Source organism: Aspergillus lentulus (assembly GCF_001445615.1).
Source record: "Aspergillus lentulus DNA, contig: Alt08, strain: IFM 54703, whole genome shotgun sequence".
In the NCBI taxonomy this organism is placed as follows: Eukaryota; Fungi; Ascomycota; class Eurotiomycetes; order Eurotiales; family Aspergillaceae; genus Aspergillus; species Aspergillus lentulus.
In genome coordinates, this window is record NW_028322118.1 from 4,275,022 (window position 1) to 4,288,494 (window position 13,473).

Consider the following 13,473-nt stretch of genomic DNA (forward strand, 5'->3'; position numbering starts at 1 on the left):
TGCATTGATTCAGCATCGACTCGATCTCGCATGCTTTTGTTGGTCGAATGGCGTCCAGGGTGTTTCAAAAGGAACAAAGTGTGGCATTGTTGCCTAATAACCTGTAATATTAGTGGTGTCCTGTGACTGTGAGTTAGCCATGGCTTCGATATTCTGAAGCGTCTGGCGTGGTGCTCACTTTTGCATACTTGTTGGTGTGATTGCATTTCAAAGAACGTCGAACGCGGAATACCCATTGCACAGTATCCTTGAAACCAATTCATTGAATGGTTGTTGAATCCTTACCGAAGTATGTCTCTTGAGTCTTGTTGTAATTGTTAATAGATTTGTCCACAGTAAGAGGTCTTATCCACAACGGGCCGAACCCCCGAGTAGACGGGCACTGATTTGGCGCTTCACGTCATCCAGTGATTTCTGTCCGTATCAACTTTTCATCGCCGCAGCTATAGACTATAGTAGCCATAGCATTGCACAGTGAAATCATGGCAGACGAGAATCATCCGGCACACCTGTCTCCCAGCGAACTGGGCACGAAGAATTAGTAGGTAGCCGCATGAAATCGATCTTTCAGAAGATTTTCCCAGCCTACCCCGCGTACCCCTCCATCCGCATGTCAACAAGAAAGAAGAAGAAGGAAAAAAAAAAAAAAAAAAAAAAAAGAAAAAAAGCAAAACCAACACCACGAACAAGATGGATTCGTTCAAACCCCCATTCAGAGTGAACCCACTTGCTAATTCAGGCTCAATGCAGCTGGGAAACCTACTACGCCCGAACCCTCACCCACCTCTCGAGTAGTCACCAGCCAAACGCACGACCAACCGCCACCGCCGACGCGGACGTCGACTCCTCCGAATCCGAATCTGAGGCCGAGTCTGTAGATGATGATGACGACCCAGGCACATCGTGGTTCTCAGAGCACAACGCCCCCGAGAAGGTCCTCCGCTTCCTAACAGACGAGAGCTTCCCGCTCGCGCCGTGCAATACCCTGCCTGCAACATCTACAGCTACAACCAAAAGGCCGCTAAGCGATGAGGAGAGGCGCAGGCAGCCGAGCATCCTGGACCTGGGGACGGGGAACGGGAGCATGCTTGCGCTGTTGAGGAAGAGGGGCGGGTTCCGGGGAGTGATGGTCGGGGTGGATTATTCGGCGAGGAGTGTGGAGTTGGCGAGGGAGTTGCAGCGATTGAAGATTCATTCGGCCTATTTGAGTGAGAGTGATTCTGAAGGGGAGGAACAAGAAGGTGGGGGAGGAGAAGAGGAAGAGGATGTGGTTGTGTCGAATGGGGCGGAGACAGCGCAGGCGATGCCGGTCCCCGAGGAGGATAAGGAGATGGTGATCAGGTTTGAGGAGTGGGATATCTTGAATTCGGAGGGCCAGTTGGAGGAGGAGGGTCGGCTGGACTGGTTCCCGTATGCGCAGGGCGGGTTTGATATCGTGCTTGATAAGGGGACGTTTGATGCGGTTTCGTTGTCGGAGGAGGTGGTGGTTGAGGGGAAAAGCGAGGGGAAGGTGGTCCAGCGCCGTGTGTGTGAGCGGTATCCTGGTATTGCGCGCAGGCTAGTGCGCAAGGGCGGCTTCATCGTTGTGACCAGTTGCAATTGGACCGAGGAGGAGTTGGTTCGTTGGTTCACAGGCGAGGAGGCCAAGGGACCTGGCTCTGATCGGTTGGAGGTCTGGGGGCGTGTGGGATATCCCAAGTTTAGATTTGGAGGGCAGGAGGGCCAGGGTGTTTGCACGGTGTGCTTCCAGAGGATGGACTAGATAGATCTTTGGATATATAGTCATCATACAAAACACCATTTCATATCACTCTATTTAAAGGAGTTCCTGATAATGTGACATGCATGAGTTGTGACTCCTAAGACCTTTCCAGTACGGCCACAACGCACACCATCTGTTCCTGTTCTCCGGTGGCTCGCCCTCTCTCACAGGCATCAACCTCTGCGGATCTCTTCCTTTCCCTGTTGCCAGATTTAGATTCCATTAACGATCCTCTCAATTGCAAACCATCCTGCACTACGGTCTCGACGAAAGCAACAATTGCTCGACCTAAGTAGAACCAGCAACGACCCAGATCCGGTCCGCGCGATATTCCCATGCTGAGATCGCATCCAGTAGCAGCCCGCGGCGGTACGACGGGTGAGGCAGCCCTACCCAGAGGGCAAAAGAGTCGTGAGACACCCCAGTCGTGCGGCTGAACAGAAACATTGGTTGTACTGGTCCCGGAAATGACGGATGGTCGGTCAGGGTGACCCCTCCGAGGCAACTATAGCTACGCTCCAGAGAGATGCGTAAACAGCTTTGTCACTTCCTCAACCCGATTCACCTTGCTTCTTGCGTCAGGGCCGCAATGTCTTCGGCCCGTTTTCCTCGCTCTGGCTGAGGCACGAACGTACCATCGGGAAATAAATGAGGGAGGAATGCAGAATGCACTCAAGAGATCCTCGGTTAATTTTTCACATCGGTCGGCTTCACGTAGGAAATTGGGCATTGGTGCAGAAGCCGAAGAAGGTGAAGGATGGAGGGGTGCTGGCGGGGGAGGGGAAGAAGCCGAGAATTTTGTTAGACCTGTGAGAAGTCTATGAATAAAGCTGTCAAGTAGTCCTGTGATTAGTTATAAGGAGCAAATGGTTCCGGCTTCGTTGAATTTGAAGCATTTCTCTGCTCTCTGAACAAGAGTGGAAAACTGAATGTGGTGCATTGTATAATTTGATGGGCGCAGAGTCGACATGATATCTATCAATAGGTGTCTCTCTCTCCCTGGTAACTGAGGTGGACTGAAAATGAAGCCTTGAAGAGACAGTCCGTTTATCATAGTACCTCTCCTGTCGAGAGGTCCAGTAGCATGGAAGTTCCTGGCGATCATGATTGAGCAACGTAACTAAGGCATGCTGGGCTAGGTAAGCAACGTGTGGTAAGCCAGGGTCAGGTGTCTCAATGATAATGATACCGGCATGTAACAATGAAACAGGCAGAGATACGTGTTTTCCTATCTGGGATAGGATGGACACGGGGATCAGGTGTCGAATGTACTGTAAGGCATGGATGACATCATTTGTCTTTTCCCAGAGCCCTAGACCGGTCGATGGGAGAGCATCGCCAGCGAACCAGAGTACAATTGTAAGTACGGCGGCAGTGACCAAAATTACAGGATGCCCATACGTGGACCGAACAGTGGGGTCAACATCCCATACAATCGATAGGATGAGGCAATTCCGATACGGGCAATGGGCGGTGCTGGTGGGGCAGCTTTCGAATGGAAGTCTCCGTAACTGAGTAAATTACCTGGTTTATTACGCCTAATGATGTGATCTCCTGCCAAAGTGCCCGTGCGGATGACAGGGCAGCTGATCTCTTGAGACTTGCCCAGTTCCGTATTCACGTCCAGATCATAGGTGTCGATTTTTTTGCCCTGTCTGCCGGAATTCCGTCCGAGTCAGTCTTCCATCTCGATATTGGGCTCGATCTACTCTGATGCTCGAAAGTATTCTGGTAAGATATCATAAGCAACCTAGGTTCTCCCCCGGGATGAGTGATATGAATTCCAGATTCAAAGTGGATCCTAAATGATCACATCGCTGCCAACTATTTACAACCCAAGCTATCTACAGCCATTTGTTCTTTGTCCTTGCAACTAAAGGTAGCTAGCTGCTTGTATCTACGCCGTATTTCTTGCTGACTCTCGCCCTGTTTTGCCGCTGGCCCTTTCGGCCCCCTTTAGTCAGGAACCTGTGCGATATCAAATCACGTTGATCGGAACTCTTTTCTTCAGCCAGGGGAGTTCATCACTTTTTTTTTTTTTCTCCTTTCACTCCCTTTCCCCTCTTTTGTCAAGTTTAAATAATAATTTTCCTGCAATTCTCAAGCATCAATAATCTTTCTCTTTACTTACTTACTTACACTCTGATCAATTGCATTCTCTCTAATCAGTTACTATTTACTGCTCAGTGTCCAGCACCCCCGCATCACCTCAACTAGCGAATTTCCGCTGGAGCCAAAAATGCCCCCCCGCAAAAAAAAGGCACTGACAATCTTTAAAGCACGTACAGTACAGAGCACATAGCAACTATTTGATTATTTATTATTATTATTATTGGCATTAGCATTATTATTATTTAGCATTCTCCATTATTACTAGATAAATGTTTACCGTACGGTTCATGTTTGGTCTTGACTTTATATCGCTCATTGATTATTATTAGTAGTAGTATGAGTATTAGTATTACCTAGTGGATTACCTAGTTGCAGCAGCAGGTGGATTACTTCCTGACTGACTTACATATCCAAAGGTACCTGGGCCTCCTCTTGCTTGTCCACCAAATACCAAGTACCTACTTACATCTACTGCTGCTTCTCTCTTTCAGCTTCTCCTCTTTCTATCTTCCTTTCTTTTCCCTCTTTCCCTTTCTCTTCCTCCTACATTTCCTCTCCTCTTCTCTTCTCCCTACATATCGTATCCTCTCATCCTCCGATCTCTCCAATTTCGGGCATTCTATCTACTTTCCAATTGCTCGTCTCGTCATTTGACTTCCAGTCCATATTACTCATTCAGCCTCCCCAGAACAATTCCAGGTGACTTTCCTCTTATAACCGGCCCAACCACACCACCCTCTCACCACTTTTTTTTGGGACCATCACGACCAAACCTTAAAAACACACACACCAAAAAAAAAGAGTTGCCTTACCTACTGCCTTGTGTTCACGGGGCTCTCAGCGATTGAAAGTTCGAGAGTCCACGTATACAGCATGGCTTCATTCAAGGTATTTCACCTGCTTTTTTTACTTGCTTGTCCCTTCTCCTCTCTACGGATCAGTCATGAACCATGAATGACCACGTTAAGATGACCGCGCTAACTGATGTGCCTGCTCCCTATTCGAAGGAATTATCCCTGTCCCGACCACTACCTCAATCCACACCTCGTCACCATGCCCACTCCATATCCCTTGGAGCGGTCAATCATAACCACCGTGTCACTCGTCGGAAGAGTGTCACCACCGCTGCTGCTGCGAATGCCGCCGCCGCCGCGGTCGCCGCATCCATGAAGGACACCAATGGGGAGCCGATAGGAGTGCCGATGCCTTCTCACCGTCGAGGCAGCACCAGGAGGGGCCTGGAATCCACTTCGGTCGGAGCGCTCTCCGGCTTCGGCCACTATCTCTCCCGGAGCATGAACAGCCCCAGCCAAGAACCCGCGGTCGCTCGCAAACCCTCTCCCAATCATTCCACCAACGGCGCTTCTTCCGTCGCCGCAGCTGGCGGCGAGGAGAGTAGTTCGGATAACAAACCCGTCAACACCAAGAGTCGAAACCGTCGGGCCAGCGAAGGATCGCACCTGGTCAAAGGCGAAGGAAAGCGCGCCTTGGCGGAACTACGCTGCGATCGCTGCGGGAAAGGGTATAAGCATGGCAGCTGCTTGTCCAAGCATATGTGTGTATACTCCCCCCCAATGCCATCCTGCAGCCTGGATCGAATCGGAGCAATGCGCCATGTTGGCTCTGTTGCAAGGTCGCCCTCGTGGTCATTCAGCTCCCCGCGTGTCCCCAAATCCCTGCTCATTTCCCCCCTCTGAGCTTTCTCACCCCTCATGGCGATCCCAGTCGGTTGACGTTTGTGGTTGAAAATCTTTAGGTGGGAACATGACCCGGCATGGGCCATTACGTCGAAACTACTGATCTCCAAGCATCAGCAAGTTCAGCTGCTGGAGGCCGCGAGCGTCCTGGTTAACATGAACCAGAACGGCCCTTCAGAAGGTGCCGAAGCCGAGTCGGACCAGTCTTCTGCGTCACCCGACACCTCGTCGGAGCTTCGCGACGGCATCAGCTCGGCGGAAACTACCCCTCCTCCTATGGATGAGGACGACGAGGACGAAGTGGACATGGAGATGTCGGGCATGCCCGTGTTCCCGAACAAACGATACAGTGTGGGCAACGTATCGGCTCACTTTTCCCATTCCTACCAGTCGGTTCCCTCGAGCTCCTTCAACGGCGATGCTCCTCTGCATTCGCCTGCCTTTTCGCACTTCCGGCACTCGAGCATCGACACCCGGCCTTCCACCGCCGAAGCCAAGTTGCATGAGGACGATGAAGCGGATTTGGCAGCTGCCATTGGCCTCTGCAATTTCGGAACGCCGCGCACTGGACCTGTGCCGATGTCCCCTGGCATTCCCCCGGTACCCCCGCTCCCGTCTCGGTACCTCGACCAAAGCAACGGTACCGGCAGCATTAGTCAAAGCCTGGACCCTGCCGCTACTGCCAAAGCCAAGTCGTCTCTCACCGAGTCCACCCCGAACATCTTCGTCTCTGTATCATATAACCCATCACTCTCCTACAAGGTCTCCGACGAGCGGGAAGTGAAAATGGGTGATGCGGATCGTGTGCAAAGGCAGAACCGCAATGCCGATGTCGACTTCAGCAATCGTCCTGCTCATGTGGATGACGATGACGACGGCGTCTTTGGTCGCATGGAGGAATAGAAGGTGTGCCGGTACCATTCTCTCACTGTGTGCCGCATGTTTTCCCTTTACCCTTCCTTTTAACTCATCTGTCCTATCCTTGAGGGTAGATGACACAGCTGTGCCTCAGTTTGTGGTATTTACGATGATGTATGAGCATTGCTTTTGTCCCAGCCATTTGTCCGTGGTTTCTGCTTTTTTTTGGACTTAGCATCCCCGTTCGCGTCTAGGGAAAGTGTCAGGAACTGTATACCCGAGGCTTGCACCTTGATACTACCTGACTACCTGGGCTTCTGAGATGCATATGATGGATATCACTGGTCTATTCAGCTGCGTCGCATGGGCTCTTCCTATTGGCCTAACGTCATATTTTTTATATCCTTCCTTCATTATACCTTTTCATTGTTCTTGTCTTGGTACAAACCATCTCATGTATCATTGGTCTCCTCAGGATGCCCATCCCCGGCATGTTTCCTTTTCCATATACAACAGGACATACCTCATTTGCCGATGTCTACGACTGTCCGCTTTCCTTGTTCTATGTATACAAATCCCCGATTGAGTGAGTTGTCAATACGACAATATCATCCCTTATTAAGTATTCATGTAACAACTGTAGAAGTGATTAGATGGGGTTGTAGTGGAGTAGCAATTGATGTGCTAGGGACAACTCGTGCCAGCACATCCACGAATTAGAATGAATACATAAGCCAACAGAGATCGAACTTCACGTGAGTCCCAAAATCAAGATAACACCAACCATGCAAGTACAAAGAACAATAAAACAGGCCCAGTATCCACGCAATGCAACCATCCACCCCGGGTCATAGTGTCATGGTCATAATATCATAAGTCATCGACCTTGTTTCGAAGATAGGCTCAGTCAACTCTCCTTGACAAAAAACCCTCTCATTCTCGATAAAATACAGTCTGCGTCGCCATTGCCTCCTTCTTCGGCAGTAGCCAATTTCAGCATACATGTCCGTTTTCATGCGAAGAACGCGTCCGTGGACGAGCAAAGGGACCTGTTTCCGTGAAGACGGACTTCCATGCGTGAGTGGAGAGGGGAATGTCTCGCTATTTGCATGAGCAGAAGAGATGAGCTTCGAGTAAGCCCCACGTAAGAGTCCGAGAGTCAGGTGGATGGAAATGTATGGCGCCGACCGTATGTTGTAGCAATCAACTTTGCGTGATGACGGTGATGATGAGAATCCGAGAGTCAGTTATCCACGCTGAGGTTCATCGTGTGCTAGAGACGGAAGGCATATGGCTCAGAGAAAGGGAACTTTGCTCCTCTGGTCGTGAGATTCGCGATGTGCGAGTAGAGAAGGATCTCTTCCGGGCCCGTAAAGCAGAAGATTGTGGTCTGTGACAAGATAGCGAGTCTGGTTATTCGATTTGATGTTCCTGACCGAGGAGGGTTGCTAATGAAGAGCCCGTTGCGTTTGTGAGTGTGGTTGCAGTGGTCAATCTTGTTACAGATTGAATCAATATTGCCTGTGGTTCGATTCTGATGGTCTGAAGGTCTGATACGCTGTGCGACGAGATTGATTGCGTCTGTTTCTGCGAAGAGTAGAGCCGATATGACGACTGGCGTGTGGCTTCCTGTGGCTGCGGTAGGTTAGAGCTGAAAGATGTGCTAGAGCTTCCTTACTCACCTGTTCCTGTGCTTGGTTTTGACATGATGATATCAGCATCTACCCATTATGCAGTGCCAGCAGGATAATGTACTCCTCCTCTGCACCAGAAGAAGCAGTCCAGCAGAAGTTGAATAGAAGTTGGACGGAGGTCAGCGAAATGACACAACACCAATACCTCGAGTCTAGACGGAAGTAGCCCTGGATAATGCCACTCGAAGTAGTCAGGTTGTAGCGTTGTTACACTGACCGTCGGCTCGAGGTTGCAAAGTCGCTTCAGGTGTCATGAGTGGATGATGTGACAAAGAAAAGCAGGAGCAGGAGCACTCATGCGGAGAGAAGAGACAGTGCAAGCCAAAAGATGAGAGGAATATGTATCTGCCTGCTGATTTCATGGATTCCTGGCCTCAAAATATTTGGTCAAGGCGTAAAACGTGGTGTCGTCGGGCTCAGTCTCGGACCTTCAACAAGACGAGCAGTTTCTTCTGAAAGAGAGAAGAATAAAGAACTCACCCCAGAGGGCGGAATGTCCTACTACCGGCTTGAGAAAAATGAATCGCAAGGCAAGATACGGGAAACTCACTTGACAACCACGTTTTACTTGCCGTACCGTCACTCACTCCCGAACTCCACCGCCAGACGCACGAACCTGACACCATGTCTCTCCTTAAACTATCCCAACTCGCAAGAAGTCGTGGCGGCCCAAGAGCGGCCGGGCTGTGAGACCGAAGGAACAAGACCGGGAGGTCCAGTCCGAGGACTGGCCCTATCAACCGAACTTGCCTTCTCCGGCTCCTGAAGAACTGACTGGTCCATGAAGAAAGGGGGGAAGTACGGAGGCACACATCTTGGTCCCAGTCGACAACTGCGAAGTCAGACCGACGAAGTACTAGACGAGCTAGTACTAGCCGTAATAGTAGTAAGGAGGCGGTTGGCTGTACATGGGTTGCTGCCAGCCGTACGGCGACGGATACACACCCATAACAGGTGTGGGAGCCGGGCGAGGACCGCCAAATTGCCCGTGCCTCGCGTCTTGCGAGGGGATCCTGTTGCCTACAATAAGAGACGCCTGGCTTTGAGTAGGCGCTGGAGGGTCACAAGCGGTTGGACGAGCTGACGGGGAGGGCGCTTCATCCGCCGCCCCGTTCAGGCCTTCTTCCCGTTCCCTGAGTCTCCTTGCGTAGCGCTTCCTCTTGGCCTGGCTGGGTCGCTTGCGTCTCCGACTGCCAGAGGTAGGCGCGCCTTCTGCGTCGGCCTCTGGCTCTTCGGCCAGCTGTGAACCTGGAGAGTCAGGGACCGCCGAAGCGGTATGGCTCTCCCAACCGGCGAGCAAAGCACACGAGACTTGGAGCACCAAAATTGGTGACAGGTTCTCCGGACGGCGGAGCACGAGGGCCCACTTCCGGGACGGGTGGAGAGCAGACGAACCGACTACATCGGACGTGCCTTGAGCGGTGTCCGTGGGTCCATCGACGACGCCGTTGGGATTGACCTTCGGCTCGTTGACGGTGCAGGAATCCAGTTCCAGGGACACTGCGACGATCCGCTGGCGCTCCAAACGAGAGATCGCTTTCTCCACCACAGGGTGGATACTCACGAATCCCCATGTCTGTTGCTCTTCCAACGGGGCCGCAATGGCGGATCTGGTGAGAGCGTCAACATCAGAGCTGGACACGGCAACCCCCGAGAGCATTTTGCCTTCGACCAGAGCGTCCACCTCTTCGTACAGAGATGGAGCACTGTCGGCCGCAAGGTAGTGGGCTACCTTGGGTGTACCCTCGAGAAATTGGCCGAGCCAACCGAGTTTATCTCCCAGTGCGGAAACACCAAAAGAGACAAGTCCCTTCCAAAGGAGCGCAATGAAAGCCAATAAGCCCCATACAACGACCAGACCGGCACGAGAAGACGACGCGGGCGAGTTTGATGCCGCCGTGTCGCGGTCCACGGGACCGGAGTCCACGCAGATCTGCAACACGTCGGCCTCCTCCCACAGCGGGATAGCCACGCTGATTGTCGACTTCCGCGTGCCGGTGGCGTTCGGGAAACCTACATGGGCCGCAGAACTTGGGAAACCAGTCGTGCGGATGTACAGGAACTCCTTGTGCCCAGGAGCCGTGTACGTGGAGGTTATGGCCTCCGCCAGGTCGTAGATCCCCTTGGCCAAAGCCGTTGCGCCCACGGCGTCGGATATGGTCCTCGCGAACCTCCCGCTAAGATCATTGTTTCCTGGCACTTGGAAGAATGATCCCCAGAGAGTGAGGAAGATAAATCCTCCGACAAAAGGTAAAAGCATTTTCTGTTCTCAACAGTACGTTAGCCACCAACACACAAGTGAGTTTCAAAGGGAGAACAAGGAAGGAGAGAACAGCAAATCTGCTCAATACTTTTCTTTGTTTTGAATCTTTTAAACGACGCAGAAAAGCAGTCTGATTTGCTAGTGAGAGTTGTTTGGTTGGTTAACAATCAGTGTTGAGGTGATAAGCTTGGAAATGATGAGAGAAGAGAGAAGAGAGAGGAGAAGGAGAAGGAGAAGGAGAAGAAGAGGGGGAGGAGAGATACCTGTGAGCAACACTTACTGTGCGTCGAGGGCAACTCTCATTCACTATTGAAGGTGAAAGTCTCAACAGTGAATGCTGTCAGGGCTGGCAGGTGAGCTGGTGCAAGTGAGAGAGAGAAATGACCCACATATGAGGGACAGAAAAGCAAGCAAGCAAGAAATTAGTGTCAAGCCTTGTATTCGAATAGAAGTGAATCATATATGAACAGCAGGAGGGCTGGAAAGGTCACATATAGGACAAATGCTCGTCATAAGCTCCTCAGGATATGCTTTTGTGATAGAAAACGGTTGAGACACAGAAAGAAACCTAACTCCACCATGTAAACCCAAGATATCATATCTGATGAAAAGGAAAGCAAGAAAGAATTCAGCAGAGAGAAACCCTCTAGTCGAGGTCCATTTCCTCCTCGACACCTCCATCCACCAACAGTCTTGTCTTCTTCTTCTGTCTGAGCTTCTCCTCGCCGACCACTCTGCTTGAGATCTTGCTGACATCCAAAGGCTGGCCCTCTTCTCTTTCCCGCAGTTCCTTGCGGATGAGGTGCTCGCCCTGCGCAACGACCCTGCGGTCTTCCTCGCGCTTGCGCTCGCGGGCCAGCTTGCCGCCCAACCTGCGTTTTGTGAACGCACGCTCTCTGCGGGCTCTGATCTCCTCCACTCTCTCCATGGCCTTGATGGTAGCAGCAACCAGGTTTCTGTCGTATTTGACGGGGGTGTTCCGCTTCTTGGCGAACTGAGACAGCACCAGGGACGAGTCGACAATCATTTCCTTTCCGCGGGCGGCACGGTGAGTCTTGGTCCACTTCAGCTTTCGGGGTTGACGCTTCATCTTGAAGTTTGCATGACACTTGCTCCGACCTGCAACCGAGTTAGATCTGTTGTCGTGCATGGGGTGGATGTAGAACTGGGTACTGACAGAATCGGAAAGATTTCGCATCGTTGCGGACGAAGGTGATACCCTTGCTCGGGTATACGGGCCTGTTTGAGGAGTCAATGTTGGACCCTAATTTCTGTAATCAGACAGATATTACCTGGAGCAAAAATGACAAGTTTCTACTCTCATCGTGATGGTTATAGGGACTGGTTTATTGCAAAAAGTTGATATCGTGGAAAAGGCGGCTCGAAAATCCGTAGAAACTTTTACAAAGCTTCGAAGCGTGGAGGAGACGGCGCTAAACCAAAATAGGCATCGCGGCGGCGTTCCGATTTTTATCTCGACAGCGCTCCGATTTTCTCCAACGTCAGAACTTCGATTGCCATCTAGGATCCATACCCTCATCGATATATTGCTTGAGCTGTTCCCTGATCTGCTACGTCTGCAGCCCACTTGAACATGGCTTCAACTTTCGCTATCGGCCTTGGTGTCGCTACGGCGGCCTTTCTGGTAAGGGAGGAGTTCTAGATGCTACTTTCCCATACTTAGTCGGCTGACTGTTTTCTTTCTGTTCTGCAGGGTCGCGCTGGTTACGTCGCTCTTCGCCGCTACCAGGGAGGTATGAACGCTATGGGAAAGGCATTTTACAAGGGGTAGGTCTCATCCGTTTTGATCATGTAATTAGAACGAGTCGAGGTTGGCTGATAGGTGCTTAGAGGATTTGAGCCACGCATGACCCGTCGTGAAGCATCTTTGATCCTGGAACTTCCGTACGTCTACTAATCCGTCCCTTTCCACCGTCCGGTTTGACTAACACAGCTCAGCGAGCGGACTCTGAACAAGGAGAAGGTCCGCAAGAAGCACCGCCAACTCATGCTGCTGAACCACCCTGATCGTGGTGGAAGCCCATATCTCGCAACCAAGATCAACGAAGCCAAGGAGTTTTTGGACAAGCACACATGATGATTCCTCTATATCGATAAATCGCTCTCGACAATCCAGGACCAATGTCGGTGTACTAGGATTCTTATTTTCTTTCCGAGTATCCGTTCGTCCATTGTACAAAAGATGACTTTTTGTGGGTGCATAGCGTGGCGTTTGGTTGGATTTGAGGACGGGATATAATCATACTTATAACCCCGGGGCTCCTTTTCGGAGATGTATATTTTCACCGCAGATGTCCTGACGAGATCGCCGCTCCTGATTGTTTAGTTCCGTGCTTCATAATTGTACTTGACTATGCATATTCGAATCACACTGCATTTGAATCTTCTCCGCCCTATACAGTCACCGGACGCTTGATAACAATGTGGAAAGCGATGCTGAGGAGTCTTGACCCCCTGTCGATGTCGATCATTGACGAGGGAGGGCTGTGTACTGCCTCAAACCGAACAAATAACGCACACTCTGCCAAGAAAGATTGAAGGATAACGAATACGGCCATACGAAATACGAATACGGTTATCACCGAGCAATGGATGATAATAAACGGTGACTGAACGAAAGAAGAAATTGGGCAGTGGACTGGGGACTGGGGACTCCGTTCTCTTGTAGATGGTCCCTAGTGCTGACTTTCGTTGTAGAACTCTTTCAAACACAACAACCAAGTCGTGCGCAGAGTGCGTCGACCACGGGATCCGTTTGTGATACTCGATGGATCGTAGATCCCGGATCCTGGATGATTCATGGCTCCATGAGGCCATCAGAATCTCGGAAGGGAAAAGCACATGACCACCGCCACTCTGGATAACCCACTGGGTTCCAAAGCGATGGAAGGCGGAACCTCAAAATCCCATGCTGTGGTTTCGCTCGGATTTCGGGGTTAACGGCTTCCGTTGCGATGATCCCGCTTAGTCGATTGTAGTTAGTCGCGGAGGGAAGAGTGACAGTAACTTCTAGTTGAAACTCTGAACCACGGGGAGACGGACTATCTGTTCAGTGTCTCAGACTAG

At 51.1% G+C, this 13,473-nt stretch overlaps 5 protein-coding genes across 5 annotated transcripts; 3 read left to right on the forward strand and 2 right to left on the reverse strand.

Annotated features, from left to right (window-relative positions):
- Positions 1 to 482: 482 nt before the first annotated feature.
- ALT_4577 (putative S-adenosylmethionine-dependent methyltransferase) lies at positions 483 to 1,762 on the forward strand (the record flags this gene model as incomplete). Its single annotated transcript, XM_033559030.2, has 2 exons — positions 483 to 541; positions 751 to 1,762. 2 exons carry the CDS (start codon positions 483 to 485, stop codon positions 1,760 to 1,762), a joined length of 1,071 nt encoding a protein of 356 aa, XP_033414921.2.
- Positions 1,763 to 4,824: 3,062 nt separating this feature from the next.
- On the forward strand, positions 4,825 to 6,474 carry ALT_4578 (putative C2H2 finger domain protein; the record flags this gene model as incomplete). Its single annotated transcript, XM_033559029.1, has 2 exons — positions 4,825 to 5,429; positions 5,631 to 6,474. The coding sequence occupies 2 exons, from the start codon at positions 4,825 to 4,827 to the stop codon at positions 6,472 to 6,474; spliced, it is 1,449 nt and encodes a 482-aa protein (XP_033414920.1).
- A 2,520-nt stretch (positions 6,475 to 8,994) lies between these two features.
- Positions 8,995 to 10,383, reverse strand: ALT_4579 (uncharacterized protein; the record flags this gene model as incomplete). Its single annotated transcript, XM_033559027.2, has 1 exon — positions 8,995 to 10,383. The coding sequence occupies one exon, from the start codon at positions 10,381 to 10,383 to the stop codon at positions 8,995 to 8,997; it is 1,389 nt and encodes a 462-aa protein (XP_033414918.2).
- A 649-nt stretch (positions 10,384 to 11,032) lies between these two features.
- Positions 11,033 to 11,584, reverse strand: ALT_4580 (ribosome biogenesis protein rlp24; the record flags this gene model as incomplete). The annotated part of the gene is made up of 1 exon (XM_089599773.1): positions 11,033 to 11,584. The coding sequence occupies one exon, from the start codon at positions 11,582 to 11,584 to the stop codon at positions 11,033 to 11,035; it is 552 nt and encodes a 183-aa protein (XP_089456111.1).
- A 396-nt stretch (positions 11,585 to 11,980) lies between these two features.
- pam18 (putative mitochondrial DnaJ chaperone (Tim14)) lies at positions 11,981 to 12,484 on the forward strand (the record flags this gene model as incomplete). The annotated part of the gene is made up of 4 exons (XM_033559025.2): positions 11,981 to 12,031; positions 12,101 to 12,174; positions 12,238 to 12,291; positions 12,346 to 12,484. 4 exons carry the CDS (start codon positions 11,981 to 11,983, stop codon positions 12,482 to 12,484), a joined length of 318 nt encoding a protein of 105 aa, XP_033414916.1.
- Between the last annotated feature and the right edge of the window lie 989 nt (positions 12,485 to 13,473).